Source organism: Mustelus asterias, chromosome 12 (genome assembly GCF_964213995.1).
Source record: "Mustelus asterias chromosome 12, sMusAst1.hap1.1, whole genome shotgun sequence".
In the NCBI taxonomy this organism is placed as follows: domain Eukaryota; kingdom Metazoa; phylum Chordata; class Chondrichthyes; order Carcharhiniformes; family Triakidae; genus Mustelus; species Mustelus asterias.
This window is the reverse complement of record NC_135812.1, coordinates 107409803-107434248: the sequence shown is the minus strand read 5'-3', so window position 1 is coordinate 107434248 and position 24446 is coordinate 107409803. Positions and strand designations below refer to the sequence as shown.

General features: G+C 49.8%; 1 protein-coding gene across 2 annotated transcripts in view; it reads left to right on the top strand.

Moving 5' to 3' along the window:
- LOC144501810 (carbonic anhydrase-related protein 10) overlaps positions 1-24446 on the top strand; it is a 448509-nt gene that overhangs the window by 181080 nt on the left and 242983 nt on the right. For both annotated transcript variants that reach the window (XM_078225854.1, XM_078225855.1), the window contains exon 3: positions 17408-17550. In XM_078225854.1, the coding sequence (XP_078081980.1) occupies positions 17408-17550 (143 nt within the window). The remainder of the gene's footprint in view (positions 1-17407; positions 17551-24446) is intronic.

Here is a 24446-nt window from a genome sequence, read left to right as displayed (position 1 = left end):
TGCACAATCCCAATGGGTCAAACCCGTTCCCATTCACTCCCATTGTGCACAATCCCAATGGGTCAAACCCGTTCCCATTCACTCCCATTGTGCACAATCTCAATGGATCAAACTCCTTCCCATCCACTCCCATTGTATACAATCCCAATGGGTCAAACCCCTTCCCATTCACTCCCATTGTATACAATCCCAATGGATCAGACCTCTTCCCATTCACTCCCATTGTACACAATCCCAATGGATCAAACTCATTCCCATTCACTCCCATTCCACACAACCCCAGTGGATCAAACCACTTCCCATTCATTCCCATCACACACAATCCCAATGGATCAAATCCCTTCCCATTCACTCCCATTGTATAAATCCCAGTGAATCAAACCACTTCCCATTCATTCCCATCATACACAATCCCAATGGATCAAACTCCATCCCATTCACTCCAATTCCACACAATCCCATTGGATCAAACCCCTTCCCATTCACTCCCATTGTACACAATCCCAGTGGATCCAACCCATTCCCATTCGCTCCCATTCCACACAATCCCAATGGATCAAATCCCTTCCCATTCACTCCCATTGTACACAACCCCAGTGAATCAAACCACTTCCCATTCATTCCCATTGCATTTTATCCCAGTCCTGATCCAGTGTGACTAGGATTCATTGGTAAGCAGTGTATTTTGACGCTGGGAAACATTGTCTCATTTGTTAAATTAAGACATGAAACACGGCCACAGTCCAGAATTCTAATTGTAAAAAAGATCTTTTCATCAATACCTTCTGTCATTTTTGTTCAGTGTGAATTGCCAAATGAATGATTCAAATTGGCTGTGTGTTTTTCCAATATAAGAAATCCCAATACAATTATAATTCTGATTTATCAGGATGAATGGCTCAGGGAGCGGGGAAGGAGCTCGATATTTGTCTGGATTCTGTATGATTGTGCAGAATGATTAGAGTCATGGAGGTTTACAGCATGGAAACAGGCCCTTCGGCCCATTCTTACAGACTGACCAATCAGTTTGTCTTCATATTGGAGCAGTGAATTTAACTCTTTAATTCAGGTACAGAAAGGGAGCTGGGGAAAGAGTCTGGGGAGTGAGTTAATTGGAAAGGGCCAGCACACTCGATGGGTTGAAGAGCCTTCTGTTTTATAAGACTCAATGGTGGCTTCTGGTCTGACAACTCACTGCATTAAAAACATTCCCCTCGTCTCCCCACCTGGTTCTGTTACCATTAACCCTGTGACTCTCTGGCCCTGCTCCCTGGAATCACTCTTTTACCATGGACCTAAGGCCCTTCACTCACCTCGAGTTGTTCCAGAATGTTTTATTTCTGCAGAAATGTACTTTATTCATTAAATATCAAAAAGAACATTGCAAAGAATTTTGAAATGGCTGTGATAGAAAGTGTAATGGTAGTTAAGTTGTCCACGTTGATCGAGTTGCAGTCTGATGCTTCAGTGCGGCTGTGATACATGTAATAGATTGCGTATAGATTCAGCCTGAGGGGGTTCTATACAATTCCCCTTCCCTCAGTTCACAAGGGCTGAAAGGTCTCAGACAGTGACCTCCGCCCATTGCACCTCTGTGGCGGCTGTCCCAAGCTTCAGTCCCTCAGCACGTAGTCCTGGGCTTTGGAATGTGCTGGTCTGCAACACCGGATGGAGGACAATTCTTCGCACTGGAAGATCAACAGGTCTCTGGCAGACACAAGAGCATCTTCCACAGAGGTGATGACCTCCAGCAACAGCTGATGTTCGTCTCGGTGTACGCCTCTGAGAACAGACCATAGAGCACAGAGTCCCCGTCCCTGGGAACAGCCCGTAGAGCACAGAGTCCCCGTCCCTGGGAATAGCCTGTAGAGCACAGAGTCCCCCTCCCCGGGAACAGTCCGTACAGCACAGAGTCCCCGTCTCTGGGAACAGCCCCTAGAGCACAGAGTCCCCGTCTCTGGGAACAGCCCATAGACACAGAGTCCCCGTCCCTGGGAACAGCCTGTAGACACAGAGTCCCCGTCTCTGGGAACAGCCCGTAGACACAGAGTCCCCGTCTCTGGGAACAGCCCCTAGAGCACAGAGTCCCCGTCTCTGGGAATAGCCTGTAGAGCGCAGAGTCCTTTGCCATAGAGCTATTCGGGATGAAACTTGACAAAAACCACCTCATCGCTCTCCAGAACATTCTTTGCACAAGGAGGTGGAGAACAGTCTTATCCCCCCACCCCACCCCCCCCCCACCCCCCCACCCCCCCGCCCCTCCCCTCCCACAGTCACCTTGAGGGCAGTGTGCAGATGGGGTGAGACTCCAGGCGTGTAGAGAGGATCTGACAGGGAGGGTCTCTCTCACCATCAGCCAGGCTCGATCTTGGTACTTGTTTGAAGATTTTGGTGATTGTGACCTTGGCAGTTTGCTCAGGGAGCCATCTCCCTTTCCCATCGAGCCTCTGGGACAATACATGCCGGCTGCTGCCTGATGGACTGGTGGCCGAAGGTGTTTCTCTGCAGAAACCTTTCCAGGCGGGACAGGCGATAGATCACAGCCCAACCACTTGGAGCATTCCACGGCAGCGTGGCCAGATACATCCTTCCCAACACAGGGGGCAGACAGGTAGAACCTCAGCGCCCAGTGACACTTGGTGTTTGCGTACCAACGGTCTACACATGGCTTGATGCAGCCACACACAAAGTTGGCCATCAGAATTCGGGTGACGCTGGGCTTTATCTAGAGGTTTGTACATCGTGTTCCTGTGACCATCCCTCTCCAGATGAAGCAGAAAATAGTTTGGGTGGTCCCACAGCCCGGGAGAGGGGACCGGCACCACGTACACCAACTCCGAGAGTGCCTCACACGTGATGACAAGGTTCTTACCCACTCAGGGAGGGAGCGTCATTCCCACAGAGCTAAGCCTGTCAGACCTGCCGTCCCTGTTTAAGTCCTGCTTTGTGCTGAGTTAGGTGATTGATTGGGGCAGTGAAATAGATATCGCAACCGGTCTGTGCCAGAACCAATGAAATATCATCTGTAGAGGCTAGACTCCAGAAAGAGCATTGCTGCATTGCTGCATTGCTCTGCAGGTTCCAGGCACTGTCACCCCCACTGCAGACACCACAGGGCTGCTGACTACACAGTGCGGTTGCCAACTATAAAGGACTGGCCTGGAGTCCCCCCAATCACTGAAGATTAATCTCCCGGACATCGCCGTCAGATAGAGAAAAAAAATGGCAGGGGCATTTTAAACAAGATGTGCTTTAGGGCGGCACGGTGGCACAGTGGTTCGCACTGCTGCCCCACAGCGCCAGGGACCCGGGTTCAATTCCCGGCTTGGGTCACTGTCTGTGCGGAGTCTGCACGTTCTCCCCGTGTCTGCGTGGGTTTCCTCCGGGTGCTCCGGTTTCCTCCCACAGTCCGAAAGACGTGCTGGTTAGGGTGCATTGGCCGTGCTAAATTCTCCCTCAGTGTTACCCGAACAGGTGCCGGAGTGTGGCGACTAGGGGATTTTCACAGTAACTTCACTGCAGTGTTAATGTAAGCCCAATGGCGAGAGAATGTGTGGGTGGGCAGAGTGATCGGTGACATTAGGTCATGTGATGAAATCTCTAGAAATATCCAATCAGAGGCAGCTCTGCTGCAAGAGGTTGAAAAGCCATTCTGGATCTTGATTGGTCATTCCTGTGGTGAGGTTAACATCAGCAATGCACAATGTGGGTTACAGCTACAGTACCATGGAGAATCATAGAATCCCTTCAGAGCAGAAGAGGCCATTTGGCCCATCGAGTCTGTACCGACTCTGACAGACCATCTCCCCCAACCTATCCCCATTATCTCACACAATCCCCCTAACCTACACATCTTTGGACACTCAGGGGCAATTTACCTTGGCCAATCCACCTAACCGGCACATCTTTGGACACTAAGGGGCAATTTAGCATGGCCAATCCAACTAACCTGCACATCTTTGGACTGTGGGAGGAAACCGGAGCACCCGGAGGAAACCCATGCAGACACGGGGAGAATGTGCAAACTCCACACGGACAGTGACCCAAGCCGGGAATTGAACCCGGGTCCCTGGCGTTGTGAGGCAGCAGTGCTAACCACTGTGCCACCATACTGCCCCGTGCCGTAAGGCACTGAAATATCACAGGACAGGAATACCCTTCTACCCCATCTACCCTATCTGTCTCCAGCTGTACAGTGCATGCTCGGACAGCAGCTGTGTTACTCAACTTCCCATTCCTTATCCTGAAATCAGAATTCGAATCGTTCTGCAAAAAGCCCAAGGAGGGGAGGGTGATGAGGAAAATGTTTTTCACACAGCGAGTTGTTGTGATCTGGAAGGTAACGTTTATTTATTAGTCACAAGGAAGGCTCGCATTAACATTGCAATGAAGTTACTGTGAAAAATCCCCTAGTCACCACACTCCGGCGCCTGTTTGGGCCAATGCACCCTAACCAGCACGTCTTTCAGAGTGTGGGAGGAAACCGGAGCACCCAGAGGAAACCCACGCAGACACGGGGAGAACGTGCAAACTCCGCACAGAGAGTGACCCAAGCCGGGATTCGAACCCAGGTCCCTATCGCTGTGAGGCAGCAGTGCTAACCACTGTGCCACCATGCCGCCCTTACGGTACTGCCTGAAAGGGCAGTGGGAGCAGATTGAATAATCCTTCAAACGGGGAATTGGATAAATATTTGAAAAGGAATAAACTGTCGGGAGATGTGGGAAAGGGCAAAGGGAGTGGAACTAATTGATTCGCTCTTTCAAAGAGCTGGCACAGCCACGATGGGCGAATGGTCACCTCCTGAGATTTTAGATTCTCTGATTCTGATGATCCAGAGAGCGAGTTCAAATCGCACCCTGATGGTTTGAAAATTCCAATCTGGAAATGAGAGGGTGGCAGTGAGCCTGAGTGCGGAGCGGCCCTGCTGATGCAGAACCCTCTGATCAGCTTTATTGCTGATCACTAAGTGGCGATAGTCTTTCCTGAGCCTTTCCAATCTGTCTGATGTTCTCTGCCGTGCTTCGAGACGACTGAGTGAACTCTTCTCCATTTCATCTCATTGAAACGTGTAACAGTCTGGCGGGACTGGACAGACTGGATCCAGGGATAAAAACACTGGAAAATCACAGCAGGTCCGGCAGCATCTGTGGAGAGAGAATAGAGCCACCGTTTCTCTTTTCTGTTTGTGTTTCAGATTCCAGCGTCTGCTGTATTTTGCTTTTATTCTGTTTCCCTGGCTGGAGGGATTGTCCCACTTGCCCTGTTGGTTTCACACTGCCTTGCTGGGTTGTCCTGTGGAGCAATAAGTTCTTGACCCCAATCCAGCCAATTCCAATCATACGATAGAACAAAGAAAATTACAGCACAGGAACAGGCCCTTCGGCCCCTCCAAGTCTGCACCGACCATGCTGCCCGACTGAACTAAAACCCCCGACCCTTCCGGGAACCATATCCCTCTATTCCCTCCTATTCATGTGTTTGTCCAGATGCCCATTAAAAGTCACTATCGTATCCGCTTCCACTACCTCCCCCTGGCAGTGAGTTCCAGGCATCCACCACCCTCTGCGTAAAAAATCTGCCTCGTACATCTCCTTTAAACCTTGCCCCTCGCACCTTAAACCTGTGCTTCCTAGTAATTGCCAGTTCCACCCTGGGAAAAAGCTCCTGACTATCCAAGTTTCAGTGTCTCCCAGTGTCCACATATGGGCTGGAGCCAGGGTGACTGATACACAAGTGGGAAGGAGCGATTGATACTCAACATAACAGCGACGATTAACTCATCGAAGGACTTCCAGCCTTTAGCTTGGACACAGGGATGTTGTTTCCTCTGGCTGGGGGGGGGCAGGGGGGGGGGGAGGGGGGGGGGCGGTCTAGAACAAGGCGTCACAGTCTCAGGATCCAGGGAAGGACATTCAGGACTGAGATGAGGAGAGATTTCTTCTCTCAGAGGGTGGTGAACCTGTGGAATTCCCCACCACAGAAAGCTGTGGAGGGCAAATCGCTGAATAGATTTGAGAAGAAAGTGGACAGATTTCGGGACCAAACGACATCAAAGGGAGAGGGAAAGTGCGCAAGGGTGACATTGAGATAGCGGTCTGGAGTCACATGCGGGCCAGGCTGGGTAAGGATGGCAGATTTCCCTCCCTAAAGAACATCAGTGAACCAGATGGATTTTTACAATAATCCAGTCGTTTTATGGTCACCTTAACTCAGACCAGGCTTTCCAATTGTTTCTTATGTTGAGGTTACAGCAGAGTTGACAGGTCACATGTCCTGTCCAACAGGTTTATACCCGACACGAGTTTTCTCCCATCCCACCAATCCCCTGACACCCCCTCCGGGCCAGCCCTGATCACCAGCCCCCGTGAGCCAGGCCTAACACCCCCCCCACCTCAATGGCCAGCTCAGATCGTCCTCCTCCATCACTCCCCCACCAATCCCGAATGCAGAGTGCGCAGCAACCCCCCCCCCCCACCCACCACCCCCCCCCCAACCAACCCACCTCACCACCCCCCCCACCACCGATTGACCCACCTCCTGTAGACTCCAACCCCCTCAGGCCCCACCGCCTTGACGCTGCTCAATGCCTGGTAGATGCTGCCAGGGTGCCAGGTTGGCACTGCCAGGATGGCACTGCCCAAGGGGCACCAACCCCTGCCTCCGACCTCCCGGGGGGCCCTCAATGGCCTCTGTCCCCACCAGCAAGGTCATCATGCCTGGTCCCCATTGATGGGGCTCCTCTCCCGGTGGGAGTGGGGGAACACTAGTAGGCCCAGAGAATACTGCCCCGGCCTCACTAATGATATTGAAATGGCAATTGAAATATTATAATCAGCCTTGCGCTGATTTCTGGCATATAAAATGGCCCCAGGAAGTCACAACCAGACGTCAGTCATGAGTCCTGCTCAAGGCCCCCCCCACACTGACCTTTCTCAGGCTGCTGCGCTACTCGAGCAGCGCAGGGGTGGGGTGGGGGGGGGAGTGGGGGGAAATCGCCCCCAACATCTTTCTATTCATTTCTCCCTCGCAGGTTAATCCAGCTCCCCCATAAATACACCTACAATAAGCACCTCAAACACCGGGTGGAATTTACCGGCCAATCCTGTGGATGGGATCTTACCCCCCCACAAACCCCGCCCACCCCCATCCCCCCCCCCCCCCCCCCCCACCCCCCCCCCACCGCTCCCCCTGGCGGCGATGGGGGTGGACAGTGGGAAACCCCGTTAACGCAGACGGGACTGGAAGATCCTGCAACAGGCCAACGTGGGGGGGGAGGGGGAGGCCAGGAAATCCCACCCACTGCCTGTGGTAAAGGAATTCTCAATCTGCAGGAGTGGGATTTGGATTCTTGTTCCGGGGATTTTGGGACCAGGCGGATGATGGTGACACAGTCAGACCCCTCCAGTCATGGGATAGTCTGATAGGACACCGAAATCTGTGTTTGTCTCACATTTCACACCTCCAGTTGCCCGCTTGCTGCTGGATTTCACAGCAGAATGACATCTTCACCATTTACCAAATTGTGTGGAAATAATTATCATCATTTTTGTAAAAGCATCGTCTGTGTGAGCAGGAAGCGATGTGGATTACACAGTAAAAATAATGACCGCATTAAATAGTTGTTATCGTGTATATCCAATGACAGCATGAGGTGTAATGAGAGAATGAAGGGCAATGCTTAAAAGGTGCTTGAGCTATTCAGTGTGTCTCATGCCAAACAGTCCTTCAAACTGGCATTATCCTGTCATCAACCTCACATTTGCGATGCAACTGCAGCAGAAACCCAGCAGCCAGCAATTTATTCCCCTGTCTGTGTCATCTCCTGTAATATTCAGAAAGCAGCAATGAGCCACTCCCTTCCGACATCGTGTGTGTCTCAGTGTCAGTTCCTGTGCAGAGAAACTGGTGAGCCTGAGAGGATCTAACCATCGCTCCGTGACGTTCAATGGCATCACCATCGCTGAGTTCCCAACTATCAACTTCCTGGGCATTACCATTGACCAGAAACTGAGGGCGGCACGGTGGCACAGTGGTTAGCACCGCTGCCTCACAGTGCCAGGGACCCGGGTTCAATTCCGGTTTGGGTCACTGTCTGTGTGGAGTTCGCACATTTTCCCCGTGTCTGCATGGGTTTCCTCCGGATGCTCCGGTTTCCTCCTACAGTCCAAAGGTGTGTGCGGGTTAGGTGGATTGGCCATGCTATATTGACCCTAGTCAAAGGGGGATTAGCAGGTTAAATACATGGGGTTGCGGGACTAAGGCCTGGGTGGAATTGTGGTTGGTGCAAACTCCATGAACTTCCTTCTGTACTGTAGACATTCTATGAGTTGGAGTAGCCATATAAATACTGTGGCTACCAGAGCAAGTCAGAGGCTGGGAATCCTGCGGAGAGTAACTCACCTCCTGACTCCTCCCCCAAAGTCTGTCAGCCATCTACAACATAGGAATATCGGAATTAGGAGCGAGAGTAGATCACCAACAACCTGTCCTGGTCCCCCCCATGCCTCTACTTTCTCAGAAGACTAAGGAAATTTGGCATGTCAGCAGCAACTCTCACCAGCTTTTACAGGTGCACCACAGAAAGCATTCTTTCTGGTTGTATCACAGTTTGGTCTGGCTCCTGCTCTGTCCAAGACCGCAAGGAACTACAAAAGGTCATGAATGAGGCCCAATCCATCATGCAAACCAGCCTCACATCCATTGACTCTGTCTACACTTCCCGCTGCCTCGGCAAAGCAGCCAGCATAATTAAGGACCCCACGCACCCCGGACATTCTCTCTTCCACCTTCTTCCGTCGGGTCTGTACTCGTTGGAGTTTAGAAGGATGAGGGGTGATCTTATAGAGACATATAAGATAATGAAGGGGCTGGATAGGGTAGAGGTGGAGAGATTCTTTCCACTTAGAAGGGAAACCAGAACTAGAGGGCACAGCCTCAAAATAAGGGGGGGCCGGTTCAGAACAGAGTTGAGGGGAAACTTCTTCTCTCAGAGGGTGGTGAATCTCTGGAATTCTCTGCCCACTGAAATGGTGGAGGCTTCCTCGTTGAATATGTTTAAATCACGGGTAGATAGTTTTCTGATCGGTAAGGGAATTAGGGGATATGGGGAGCAGGCGGGTAAGTGGAACTGATTCGCTTCAGATCAGCCATGATCTTGTTGAATGGCGGGGCAGGCTCGAAGGGCCAGATGGCCTACTCCTGCTCCTATTTCTTATGTTCTTATGTTCTTATGAAAAAGATACAAAAGTCTGAGGTCACGTACCAACCGACACAAGAACAGTTTCTTCCCTGCTGCCGTCAGACTTTTGAATGGACCTACCTCGCAATAAGTTGATCTTTCTCTACACCCTAGCTATGACTGTAACACTACGTTCTGCACTCACTCATTTCCTTCTCAATGAATGGTATGCATTGTCTGTATAGCGCGCAAGAAACAATACTTTTCCCTGTATCCCAATACATGTGACAATAATAAATCAAATTAAATCAATTCAGCCCTTCGAGTTCGCTCCGCCATTCTATATGATCGTGGCTGATCTCCATCTCACCCTAACTCCACTTCCCTGCCTTTTCCCCACAGCCCTTTATCCTGTTTTTGATCAAATATTTATCTCTTTCTTTCTTGAATCCATTGATTGATTCTGTATCCACTGCATTCTGGGGCAGTGAGTTCCATAGATTCACAGCCCTCTGTGAGAAGTAGCTTCTCCTTATCTCTGTCTTGAACCTTCCCCCTCTTACTGTATGTGGTGAACCATTGTTGGTTACCACCAGGAGTGCTGAGCCATGGTCTGGCCAGTACTATGAGTCTGTAGATATGTTGCTGTTGGGGTTAGGGTTGGGCTGTTCTACCTGTTAATATAGTCCTACGGTACACCCCAGTTGGCTCCGCCTTCCGGGAGAGGTATAAAGGTCACTGCTCTGCCTGGTGACCCTTTAGTCTGGGATTGTATATTGTATATAGTAGCTCCGTTATTGTTGGTAATAAAAGCCTTTATTTCCCGGTACATCCAGCCTCCCATGTGATTTATCGCGCATCACTCTACAACTATGATCTTTTGTCCTAGTTGTCCTTTTTGTCCTGTTCTGGAAGGGGGAACATTTGGTTAACATTTACTTTATCAATCCCGTTGAGTATTTTATAAACCTCAATCAAATCCCCCCGCATTCTTCTGTACTCAGACAAGTCAGGAGCATGATGGAATACTCTTCACTTGCAGCTCCAACAACACTCAAGAAGCTCATCCAGGACAAAACAACCCGCATGATTGGTGCCCCCTCCATCACCTTCCACATCCACTCCCTCTAACACCGACACAGTGACGTAGTGTGTACTATCGACACGCTTCGCTGAATCAACTCACCAAGATGCCTTCGATAGCATCTTCCAAACCTGTGATCTCTGCTACCTAGAAGGTTAAGAGCAGCAGATACCTGGGAACACCACCACCTGCAAGTACCCCTCCAAGTCACTCACTATCCTGACTTGGAAATATACCACCGTTCCTTCACTGTCGCTGGGTCAAAGTCCTGGAAATCTCTCCCTAACAGCACTGTGGGTGTACCTACACCACACATTGAGCATTTGGAGACATGACACAAGGAAGCAGCTTGGTAAAAGTGAACAGGACTTTATTTGTGGTGTGTGTTCACTCTCGTGTCTGCTGCTTCTCTCTGTTTCTCACTCAAATCTTTGAATGTTGAGTGCATGTGAATGGGTCAAACTGCATGAGAATACTTCCCTGGATACATGACTAACGCAGGGTTCCACAGCAAGCCAAGAGACAAACACATCACATTTCCTCCTCGCTTAATCCGAACATCCCCAAAATGAATTCAACATGAACAAAGGTCAATGAGTTCATCAAGATGACAAATTCAGACAGCTTGGAGCTCGTTTCTCTCGGAACCATCAACGGCAAACCACTGGAGATTTCATCTTTGCACTCTGATTGGTTTAACCGGTGTTGACATGGGAACGGGAGGTTTTCTCTGCCTCTGAGCAGAGGGTGAGGTGTTGACTCCCTCAATGGTGTCTGGAGGCGTAGGGGTCACAATAAAACCTATCATAGAATCCTACAGTGCAGAAGGAGGCCATTCAGCTCATCGAGTCTGCACTGATCACAATCCCACCCAGGTCCTATCCCCATCACTCCATGCATTTACCCTAGCTAGTCCCCCTGACACTAAGGGGCAATTTTACCATGGCCAATCCATCTAACCCGCACATATTTGGCCTGTGGGAGCAAACCGGAGCACCCGGAGGAAACCCACGCAGACACAGGGAGAACATGCAAACTCCACACACACAGTGATCCAAGCCGGGAATTAAACCTGGGTCCCTGGCGCTGTGAGGCAGCAGTGCTAACCACTGTGCCACCGTGCCGCCGGGAATCGAACCTGGGTCCCTGGCGCTGTGAGGCAGCCATGCGAACCACTGTGCCACCGTGCCGCCGGGAATCGAACCTGGGTCCCTGGCGCTGTGAGGCAGCAGTGCTAACCACTGTGCCCCCGTGCCACCCATAAGTCCTGACTTGGTTAGGCTTAATCTGAATTCTCAACAGTCTCCAATGTGATCGAACCTGTTTTTCCAGGCAGTACCTGGTCTGCATGTCTCCTCCAGATAACACCCTCTCTGGTCTGGACAGTGTAAGGGATGGGTCCGCTCTGTGCAAGAACTGTGGCAGGAACCCACTTCTTCCTTGAAGAAAATTTGAAGCCAAAACTGCTTGAACCTGGTGGAAAATTCTGTGCTTTGTTGCGCCTTCCTGATTTTCCACTTGTGCTTGTTGTTATACAGTCCGTGTGTGTGTGTCAGTGTCAGCTCCTGTACGGTCCGTGTGTGCGTCTCAGTGTCAGCTCCTGTACGGTCCGTGTGTGTGTCTCAGTGTCAGCTCCTGTACGGTCCGTGTGTGCATCTCAGTGTCAGCTCCTGTACGGTCCGTGTGTGTGTGTCAGTGTCAGCTCCTGTACGCTCGTGCGTGTCTCAGTGTCAGCTCCTGTATGCTCTGTGGGTGCATCTCAGTAAGAGTTTTAACAACACCAGATTAAAGTCCAACAGGTTTATTTGGTAGCAAATACCATTAGCTTTCGGAGCGCTGCCCCTTCGTCAGATGGAGTGGAAATGTGCTTTCAAACAGGGCACAGAGACACAAAATCAAGTTACAGAATACTGATTAGAATGCGAATCTCTACAGCCAACCAGGTCTTAAAGAAATCATAGAAATCATAGAAACCCTACAGTACAGAAAGAGGCCATTCGGCCCATCGAGTCTGCACCGACCACAATCCCACCCAGGCCCTATCCCCATATATTTACCCACTAATCCCTCTAACCTACGCATCTCAGAACACTAAGGGCAATTTTTTTAGCATGGCCAATCAACCTAACCTGCACATCTTTGGACTGTGGGAGGAAACCGGAGCACCCAGAGGAAACCCACGCAGACACGAGGAGAACATGCAAACTCCACACAGACAGTGACCCAAGCCGGGAATCGAACCCAGGTCCTTGGAGCTGTGAAGCAGCAGTGCTAACCACTGTGCCACCGTGCCGCCCATAAAGATACAGACAATGTGGGTGGAGGGAGCATTAAGCACAGGTTAAAGAGATGTGTATTGTCTCCAGACAGGACAGCCTGCAAGTCCAGGAGGCAAGCTGTGGGGGTTACTGATAGTGTGACATCAACCCAACATCCGGTGCATCTCAGTGTCAGCTCCTGTATGGTCTGTGTGTATCTAGTGAACATAGCAGGTGGATGTGACAGTTTATATCATTGCTATCTCTGCGCAATATTCTATTAACAAAGATAAGCAGCAATAGATTCCTATACGAGGTGTAGAAAGAGTCTTGAGAGAAAGGTTTGGGGAGGTTGGATGTTGTTGCTGTAGTTGCTGAGTGTTGTATTGGGCGGGGTGCTGTGGCAGGCGCGTGTTGCGATATTTATGCAGCTATTGCTACCAGCAGCAACATAAATTATTAATATCCAGAACACACAATATAGAACAGAGGGAAAAAAATCCTCATTTATAAAACAGGCTTTTAGTGTTTGACTAACAATTAACCATTTCAGGATCGATCGGTTTTGGAATACTGTGGGGTTAGCCCCTGGATTATTGGGGGGGAGGGGGGGGGGGGGGAGGGTATTGTTGGTGGGGTGGGGGGAGGTTAAATCTGCTCTCTCAGACTGTTTCAGAGCTGTGACTGCCTCCAGTGCGCTGTGAGCTGGCCAGTGCCTCACTGTACAAGCCAGGAGCTTTCAGAGGCTGCACACACACACACACTGACTGCGACTGGAGCAGATTTTCCCGACATCCCGGCTCTGCGCAATTCCCCAACTGTGCCAACCCCCTGCAGGATCCTCCCTCCGGCATCGCCCCAGAGACCTCCACAATAAGGTTCATCTGTATCACGCCCAGTGAGAAACAGGCCAGAGATCACCAAAACAATCACATTTTAAATAAAGAAATACTCTCAAATATTTTTATTCACTGATTTTAAGAATTTCAGATGTGGCAGAGAAGGGGAGGCGTTGGCCCAGTGGTATTATCACTAGACTATTAATCTAGAAACTCAGCTAATGTTCTGGGGACCCGGGTTCGAATCCCGCCACGGCAGATGGTGGAATTTGAATTCAATAAAAAATATCTGGAATTAAGAATCTACTGATGACCATGAAACCATTGCCGATTGTCGGAAAAACCCATCTGTGTCACTCATGTCCTTTAGGGAAGGAAATCTGCCGCCCTTACCCGGTCTGGCCGACATGTGACTCCAGAGCCACAGCAATGTGGTTGACCCTTAACTGTCCTCGGGCAACTAGGGATGGGCAGTAAATGTTGGCCAACCAGCGACGCCCATGTCCCACGACTGAATAAAAAAACGTCCATCCCAGTTTTTTATGTTCCATTCAAACCTCCTTCAATCTGTTCTCACTAAACCTCTGTCAGCCAATCAGCTCAGTACAGGAAGGCTGATTGACATGCTGAGTGACCAATGGTGGGAGGAGCACCATGGGGATGGACATGTCAGGAGGCCAATCGCAGGAGGTTGGGAGTGGGGCATTGAGAGGGTGGACCAATGGTAGAAGAGTGATTGTGGAGGGGCTCGATGGCTGGACATCTTGTGCTGCCACCCCCAGGAATATAATCCAATCGGAGATGCGGGGCCACCCCCAGGTAGAAAGATGGGTTAGTAAATTTGCGGATGACACTAAAGTCGGTGGAGTTGTGGACAGTGCGGAAGGTTGTTGCAGGTTACAGAGGGACATAGATAAGCTGCAGAGCTGGGCTGAGAGGTGGCAAATGGAGTTCAATGCAGAAAAGTGTGAGGTGAGGAGAAATAATGTAGGGAGGAGTTATACAATAAATGGCAGAGTCATCAGGAGTATAGAAACACAGAGGGACCTAGGTGTGCAAGTCCACAAATCCTTGAAGGTGGCAACACAGGTGGAGAAGGTGGTGAAGAAGGCATATGGTATGCTTGACTTTATAGGACGGGGTATAGAGTATAAAAGCTGGAGTCTGATGATGCAGCTGTATAGAACGCTGGTTAGGCCGCATTTGGAGTACTGCATCCAGTTCTGGTTGCCGCACTACCAGAAGGACGTGGAGGCGTTAGAGAGAGTGCAGAGAAGGTTTACCAGGATGTTGCCTGGTATGGAGGGTCTTAGCTATGAGGAGAGATTGGGTAAACTGGGGTTGTTCTCCCTGGAAAGACGGAGAATGAGGGGAGATCTAATAGAGGTGTACAAGATTATGAAGGGGATAGATAGGGTGAACAGTGGGAAGCTTTTTCCCAGATCAGAAGTGACGTTCACGAGGGGTCACAGGCTCAAGGTGAGAGGGGCGAAGTATAACTCAGATATTAGAGGGATGTTTTTTACACAGAGGGTGGTGGGGGCCTGGAATGCGCTGTCAAGTAGGGTGGTGGAGGCAGGCACGCTGACATCGTTTAAGACTTACCTGGGAATGGAGGTATACAAACGATTGGTCTAGTTGGACCAAGGAGCGGCACAGGCTTGGAGGGCCGAAGGGCCTGTTTCCTGTGCTGTACTGTTCTTTGTTCTTTGTTCTTTGATTCACTTTGGAAGGAGTAACAGGAATACAGAGTAGTGGGCTAATGGTAAGATACTTGGTAGTGTGGATGAACAGAGATGAACAGAGAGATCTCAGTGTCCATGTGCATAGATCCCTGAAAGTTGGCACCCAGGTTGATAGGGTTGTTAAGAAGGTGTATGGTGTGTTAGCTTTTATTGGTAGAAGGATTGAGTTTCGGAGCCATGAGGTCATGTTGCAGCTGTATAAAACTCTGGTGCGGCCGCACTTGGAGTATTGCGTACAGTTCTGGTCGCCGCGTTATAGTAAGGATGTGGAAGTATTGGAAAGGGTGCAGAGGAGATTTACCAGGATGTTGCCTGGTATGGTGGGAAGGTCTTATGAGGAAAGGCTGAGGGGCTTGAAGTTGTTTTCGTTAGAGAGAAGAAGGTTAAGAGGTGACTTAATAGAGGCATACAAGATGATCAGAGGATTAGATAGGGTGGACAGTGAGAGCCTTTTTCCTCGGATGGTGATGGTTAACATGAGGGGACATAGCTTTAAATTGAGGGGTGATAGATATAGGACGGATGTCAGAGGTAGGTTCTTCACTCAGAGAGTAGTAAGGACGTGGAATGCCCTGCCTGCAGCAATAGTGGACTCGTCAACATTAAGGGCATTTAAATGGTTATTGGATAAACATATGGATGACATTGGAATAGTGTAGGTTAGAGGGGCTTTAGATTGGTTTCACTGGTCGGTGCAACATCGAGGGCCGAAGGGCCTGTACTGCGCTGTAATGTTCTATGTTCTACACGAACAGTTCAAGATGTCGATGTGACATCTCTCCGGGACAGTGTGTCCCTGAGGTTATCCACCTCCGGCAGTTCACTGAGTGAATTCACTGAGGCCAGGCTGTGGCAAGCCTGGCCTCATTTCCTCACAGATACCGGTGACATCGGGACACTCACAGCTAACGTGAGTCAGGCTTCAGATTTCCAGCAGCTGCGGTATTTTGCTTTTATTCACGAGGTCCGTAGTTTGGGTGACGGGTGAATAGAGAGGTGTAGTGAGCGGGTAAAGTCAGCACATTGGGTGCTGCCAGTCTGTGCCAGGGTAATGTGGAGCTAGGCAGAGGAAAGGAGAACCAGACAGAGGAACAGCTCTGAGCTGGGCTAATTTCACATTGTATTAAACATGACCAAGCATGACATTGGGCTACCGAAAGCATGCAGTAACATATATAGATCATGTATAGATCACTCATAGATAATGTGTAAGAACATAAGAACTAGGAGCAGGAGTAGGCCATCTGGCCCCTCGAGTCTGCTCCGCCATTCAATAAGATCATGGCTGATCTTTTTGTGGACTCAGCTCCACTTACCCGCCCGGTCACCATAACCCTTAATTCCTTTATTGTTCAAAAATTTACCTATCCTTGCCTTAAAAACATTCAATGAGGTAGCCTCAACTGCTTCACTGGGCAGGGAATTCCACAGATTCACAACCCTTTGTGTGAAGAAGTTCCTCCTCAACTCAGTCCTAAATCTGCTTCCCCTTATTTTGAGGTCATGCCCCCTAGTTCTAGTTTCACCCGCCAGTGGAAACAACTTCCCTGCTTCTATCTTATCTATTCCCTTCATAATCTTATATGTTTCTAAAAGATCTCCCCTCATTCTTCTGAATTCCAATGAGTATAGCCCCTGTCTACTCAGTCTCTCCTCATAAGCCAACCCTCTCAACCCTGGAATCAACCTCGTGAATCTCCTCTGCACCCCCTCCAGTGCCAGTATATCCTTTCTCAAGTAAGGAGACCAAAACTGTACACAGCACTCCAGGTGTGGCCTCACCAGCACCTTATACAGCTGCAACATAACCTCGCTGTTTTTAAACTCCATCCCTCCAGCAATGAAGGACAAAATTCCATTTGCCTTCTTAATTACCTGCTGCACCTGCAAACCAACCAAGATGAGGCTTGTTTTGACCTGGTGAGTTGTTGTGTTCTGGAAGGTGCTGCCTGAAACTTTCAGGAACTTTCAAATGGGGAATGGACACTGGAAAAGGAGAGAAATGAGCAGAGTTCCGGGGAGACGCGGGGAGAGTGCGATTGATTGGACAGCGCTTTCAAAGCGTTAGTACACGCACAATGGGCCGAATGTACATGATGATTTAATCCTGAGCCAATAGCTGGAATTTTACAGCCCCGCCCGCCACGGGATCGGAGCTGGCGAGGGACGGACAATGAAAATGTCCCGTGACCTCGGGCGGGACTTTGCGGTTTCGGGGCGAGTGAGGCTGTAGAATCCCGCGCGCGCGTGTCTAAATCCTGAACTGTGTCTGATTGCTGTTTTTTATCCTTTCTGAACAGTTCCCTCGTTTTGGGGATTGGTGAATTCCGCCTGGAATCTGTGTTCGGTTGGTAAGAGGCAGTCACCAATCAACATTGAGACCAGCCATATGATCTTTGACCCTTTCCTTACACCGCTGCGTATTAACACTGCCGGCAGGAAGGTAAGCGAGAGCCATTAACCTCCTCACCCTTTCTCACTGCCCTACACCCTGCTGGAAAGTTCCAGAACCTCAGTCAATAGCTCCAAATGGGCGGATGGTAAATGCCCAGGCTCTGGCTTTGTCCTCCAATCTCAACATTTCAACATTTTGTCCAAGTTGACCTTTGATAATCTACAGAAAAATCCAAATTCATTTGAGATCATTACCCAGCCTTGGGGAAATTCTGCTGCTTTAATTACTTTCAGCTGAACTGAAATTAAATGGATTGAATAGCGGGCTGCCTGACTGAATGAATATTTATGAGCACCAAGTTTTTGCGTTAGTGACATTTTGTCAAGGAATGTGTCAGAATTGAGTTTACCAAGAATGTTTGACAATTGCTGCAAAACCATGTGGATCGCACTGGCTGGAGGCTCTCTCCTGAGAAGGTTCGGGGATGACCTTCCTGGGGTCGTCCGGGGCGGGTTTTGTGAGAGTGGGAACACAGAGGGGGCCTGATTTTGCCATCGGGTTGCGCCCGTTTTCGGGCGTGAAAACTTGGTAAAGTCGGGTGTGAGGCAAGTAGCGCGATCCGTGCCCGTCGCCGCGCAGGTTCCCCCTTGTGTGTGATTGGTGGGGGGAAACGGGGGGGGGGGTCTGCTGCTACTCTGCGTGTGATCGGTGGGGGGGGAAGGGGGGCAGGGGGCCGCGATCGATCTGGGTAGCGGGGGGGTGGGGGGATAAGCAGGTCAGTAATGTTGTGGGGGTGGGGCAATTTCTGTGGGAGCCGGGAGGAGGCATTATCCGACCCGGGAGCGATGTGGCAGGGAGCGTTTTTCCATTTGTTTTTCTGCGCATGTGCAGTTGGGGGCGCCGACCGGAGCTGCAGGATTTTGGGCGCGTTAAGCCCCGCCCACAGGCTTGTGCAGCGCGATTCGGAATCGCTGATATTTTTTCAGACAGAGTGCGTATGGGGGCGCCGGAGAACGGGTCTAAAAGTCGGGTCTGAAACACTTCCAGTTTCAAGTTCGCCCAGAACGTAGAATCAAAATGAGTTTGCTGGTCAGCCGTACGGCAGAAGGCGATGGAAAACCACTGCAGCGCTTTGCCAAACGTCAACACAAAACCATCCAGTGGGAGCCCATGATCACCAACACCCTCGAAGGGGGAGGAAGATATCCGACATAACGTGACAGGATACAGGTTATGTTACTGCATTATCAGAGGCCAAGCCTGAGTTCAAACCCCACCATGGGAAATTTGAATTCAAATTGGGCGGCACAGTGGCAAGGTGGTTGGCACTGCCGCCTCACAGCACCAGGGACCCGGGTTCGATTCCCGGCTTGGGTCACTGTCTGTGTGGAGTTTGCACATTCTCCCCGTGTCTGCGTGGGTTCCCTCCACGTGCTCCGCTTTCCCCCCATGGTCCAAAGATGTGCGGATTAGGTGGATTGGCCGTGCTAAATTGCCCCTTAGTGTCAGGGGGACTAGCAGCGTAAAGACATGGGGTTGCAGGGATGGGGCCTGGGTGGGATTGTGGTCAGTGCAGACTCGATGGGCCGAATGGCCTCCTTCTGCACTGTGGGGATTCTAGGATTCTATGAAATCCAGAAATATAAAGCCAGTGGCAGTGAGAATGATGTGACGTTGTTGATCATTAAGTTCCTTTTGGGGAGGAACATCCTTTGGCTGGTTGAGATGTGACTCCAGTCCCACAGCAGCCAAGCTGACATTTAACTGCCCTCTAAAGTGGCCTGGGAAGCCGTTCCGTGATGCCCAGTGTAATTGGAGAGAGGCGGTGAAGGGGCTAGCTCTGCCAACGGTGCTCACATTCCAAGAACGAACGAAGGAGAGCGCTGCTGTGAGATCGGATATTTTATTGAGCTGGGCAGGTTGAGGAATTAATCAGTTTACCTCGTTCCAGTTGCAGAATATTTAATTTAATTTAATTCCAACACTAAACTCCGCAGCTCTGAATAAATGACTGCTGGGTAGAGCTGAGTGGATCTTGTGTCTGTTAAATGATGTATGGTTATTATGGGATGTACAAGATTTTCATTTCGCTGTGACTGAGACTAAATGTTAAGCAATAACAACCTTTGACCTGAGAATCCAAATTGTAACAGTTAAAGTGGCTTCGATGGGTGACATGAATAAATCTCCTCCTGAACTTGGTGGATTATGAGTGTTCCGACCGAGCGAGAGGCAGGATGTTTAAATCCCCGCACTCACAGCCTGGGCCCCGGGTGGAGGAGGCCCAGACCACAGGCCCGGATTTGTTATAAGCTCCGGACGTGGCCTGTCCTTTGTCTGAATAAAGCAAAGCAGTGTTGTGCACCGGAGGACTGGCGTTGTGGCAGGGGGTGGGAGGGGGGGGTGGGGGGACTTGTTACCGTCTCTATATCAACACCATGAAAAATGCGCTGAAAGATAAAGGGAGTGAGTGAGATAAATAAAAATGGAATAATGTCCGTGGGGAAAGAGGGTCGAGGCCTGAGCTTGGAAGATTTGGTGTTTGTTATTGGACAGAGATGGGGTCGGAGAGGGGGACAGAGAAAGGGTCAAAACACAAAGGTATCATAGAAACATAGAAGATAGAAGCAGGAGGAGGCCATTCGGCCCTTTGAGCCTGCTCCGCCATTCATCACGATCATGGCTGATCATCCAACTCAGTAACTTCATTGCAGTGTTAATGTAAGCCTCACTTGTGACACTGATAAATAAATAAGCTCAATAGCCTCATCCTGCTTTTTCCCCATAACCTGAGACAACTAAAGGGGAAAAGTCAGGAACTGCATTTATATAGCACCTTTCACAACCTCACCACATTCCAGATTCAAAGAACAAAGAAAATTACAGCACAGGAACAGGCCCTTCGGCTCTCCAAGCCTGCACCGACCATGCTGCCCGACTGAACTAAAACCCCCTACCCTTCTGGGGACCATATCCCTCTATTCCCATCCTATTCATGTACTTGTCCAGACGCCCCTTAAAAGTCACTATCGTATCCGCTTCCACTACCTCCCCCGGCAGCGAGTTCCAGGCACCCGCCACCCTCTGTGTAAAAAATCTGCCTCGTACATTCGTTCACATGCAATTCAGTGTTTTATTTTAAGTGTCGTCGCGGCTGGGATGTGGGGATATGCAGCAGGTGCACAGCAGGATCCCACAAACAACAATGTAATTTCACCCGGTGAGGCTGATTCAGGGGCGGATAGCGGTTGGGGGCGGCATGGAGAAATTCCCCGCCCGTTCTCACAACAGCGGTCACGGGGTATCTCAGCTCCGGCTGTGTCGGGACTCGCTTTAACACCTCGACTGGAAGGCGGCACTGCTGACAGAGCAGCACTCCCTGATGACGGACGGAACTGGACCGTCAGCTTCGGCTTTTGTGCTCAGGGTTCTGCAGTGGAAATTAAACCCATGACCTTCCGACTGAGAAGTAGGAATGCCACCCGCAGAGTCAGAGCTTACAGGGAGTGAAATATTCCGGTAATTTGGAAATGTGGAGCTAGAACGTTTAGTGGAGGTGGTCAGAGATGGAGAATTAGTTTCTGAAGTTGGTGAGTGTTGATGGTGACAGAGAGAGAATGGACAGCGCAAAGAGAGAGAAACATACTGAATTGTTATTCGATAAAAGCAAATTACTGCGGATGCTGGAATCTGAAACCAAAAGAGAAAATGCTGGAAAATCTCAGCAGGTCCGGCAGCATCTGTACGGAGAGGAAAGAGCTGGTGTTTTGAATCCAGATGTCAAAGCTTTGACAAAGGGTGATCTGGACTCGAAACGTCAGCCCTTTCCTCTCCTTACAGATGCTGCCAGACCTGCTGAGATTTTCCAGCATTTTCTCTTTTGAATATTTATTAGTTTGCTTTGTATTTTACATTATTTGTCTACGTTCTATTGGAGGTTCTCTGGGTGGCTGTGTCGAGTTTGTGCATGCTCCAATATCTGGTGTTTTGGGATTGGGTTAAAGCTGATTTCATGGACAATCTCATCTCTCCCTGTTAATAGTGCGCCTCCATTTAAATTCTGGGAATGATTGGAGCTCAGGGCTTGCGATAGGATTCATTAGAATGACATCATTATATGTATCTGTGCTTAGCTCGTGGTCGGGGATCTCTGGTCTCACACACCCTGCTACTGCTGTCAGCAAGAACAGCACCACTCAGACAAACCTCCATTCACTGCAGCGGGACTGGAGAATCCCAGCCATGGGCAAGGTCAGAGAATTCCAGCCCTGTGTGCTCGGAATAGTTTATTCAGCAGGGTAAGGATTATTCACTGTGTAACTGTACAGAGTTACTGTTTATTCAGCAGGGTAAGGATCATTCACTGTGTAACTGTACAGAGTTACTGTTTATTCAGCAGAGTAAGGATCATTCACTGTGTAACTGTACAAAGTTACTGTTTATTCAGCAGAGTAAGGATCATTCACTGTGTAACTGTACAAAGTTACTGTTTATTCAGCAGAGTAAGGATCATTCACTGTGTAACTGTACAAAGTTACTGTTTATTCAGCAGGGTAAGGATTATTCACTGTGTAACTGTATAGAGTTACTGTTTATTCAGAAGGGTAAGGATCACTCACTGTGTAACTGTACAGAGTTACTGTTTATTCAGCAGGGTAAGGATTATTCACTGTGTAACTGTACAGAGTTACTGTTTATTCAGCAGGGTAAGGATCATTCACTGTGTAACTGTACAGAGTTACTGTTTATTCAGCAGGGTAAGGATCATTCACTGTGTAACTGTACAGAGTTACTGTTTATTCAGCAGGGTAAGGATCATTCACTGTGTAACTGTACAAAGTTACTGTTTATTCAGAAGGGTAAGGATCACTCACTGTGTAACTGTACAGAGTTACTAGTTATTCAGCAGGGTAAGGATCACTCACTGTGTAACTGTACAGAGTTACTGGTTATTCAGCAGGATAAGGATTATTCACTCTCGATGCGCATGAGAGGATTGTATTCTAGTGGCAAAGAGGCCTATGAATCTCCCTTCTCGTGCAGGAGTTTGTTGAGTAGATGCTTGTTGTGCAGTTCTGGTCACCTCACTATAAGAAGGATGTGGAAGCGCTGGAAAGAGTGCAGAGGAGATTTACCAGGATGCTGCCTGGTTTGGAGGGTAGGTCATATGAGGAAAGGTTGAGGGAGCTAGGGCTGTTCTCTCTGGAGCGGAGGAGGCTGAGGGGATACTTAATAGAGGTGTATAAAATGATGAAGGGGATAGATAGAGTGAACGTTCAAAGACTATTTCCTCGGGTGGATGGAGCTATTACAAGGGGGCATAACTATAGGGTTCGTGGTGGGAGATACAGGACGGATATCAGAGGTAGGTTCTTTACGCAGAGAGTGGTTGGGGTGTGGAATGGACTGCCTGCAGTGATAGTGGAGTCAGACACTTTAGAAACATTTAAGCGGTTATTGGATAGGCACATGGAGCACACCAGGATGATAGGGAGTGGGATAGCTTGATCTTGGTTTCAGATAAAGCTCGGCACAACATCGTGGGCCGAAGGGCCTGTTCTGTGCTGTACTGTTCTATGTTCTATGTTCTATGCTTGGGTCTATAGACAAGTGCCTCCCGGAACCACTCTCGTTCTCTCTCTCTCTCTCTCTCTCTCTCTCTTGCTCACAGCTCTGTGTAAGCTGAACAGAAGCTTTGAATATGCAATCACAGTCTGACACTTTTCCCAACTGCCCTGTTTTTAATCAGAGTGTTTTGGGGATTGATGCACCTCAATGAGCACCCGGAAACAAGGCTTTAGAACTGAAGGCTTTAATACATTAACAATGAAACTACTAACACAAATTCACCCGTTCAGACTGAAGGGGTCCTGCCGGAGCAGGGGGTCTTATACCCTGCCACCGGAGGCGGGACCCCACTGGAGTGTGCCATGATAACACCCAGGACAGGTAAACACCCTATCCCAACAACATAGTACAACCCCCATAACAACAACACCCTAGCCCAACAGTAATACAATAACAACCCCAGTGGTGAACCAACGATGGTTCACCACATTCACCCCTCCTTTAGGAACCAAAGGTGGCGGGGTGGATGAAAACAGACAATGACAAAAAAAATAACAGGATTCACAAGTCCAGACGGTCTGGAGGACCACACCGACGCTGCGATCTTCTCAACACCGGTTGCGAAACCGGAGCAGGTGCTTGCGGTGGCTCTCTCAAAACAACATCTGGCTGTCCCCTCAAAGACTCCCGGGCCGGCCGGCCCTGATGAGGCGATGGTGTAGGGGATCCTGGAACGTTTGGTGGTGGTGGTGGTGGTGATGATGGTGGCGCCGATCTCCGAGTCTCAGGCAAGCTGTACATGGGAGTAAAAGTGTTATGCACTGGTCCCGGTGCTGACCGCGCCACGTCTGGGGAAGTAATGAGGAGTAGTGGATCTGTGACTGGGGGAATAGGAGCGACAGGAGTTGCTACGTCCCCTGCGGGCGCCAGGTCTCTAATGGAGACAGTGTCCTCTCGCCCGTCAGGATATGCCACATAGGCATACTGAGGGTTGGCGTGGAGGAGTTGGACCGGTTCGACCAAGGGGTCGGACTTGCGAGCCCTCACATGGCGCCGCAGAAGGACGGGTCCTGGGTACGTCAACCAGGCTGGCAATGAGGTCCCCGAGGACGACTTCCGAGGGAATGAGAACATCCTCTCGTGGGGAGTAGCATTGGTTGCCGTACACAGGAGGGAGCGGATAGAATGGAGCGCAGTTGGAAGGACCTCCTGCCACCGGGAGACTGGAAGGCCCTTGGATTTCAGTGCCAGTAGGACAGCCTTCCAGACTGTAGCATTCTCCCTTTCCACCTGTCCGTTACCCCTAGGGTTGTAGCTCGTGGTTCTACTAGAGGCAATCCCGAATGAGAGCAGGAATTGCCTCAAGTCGTTGCTCA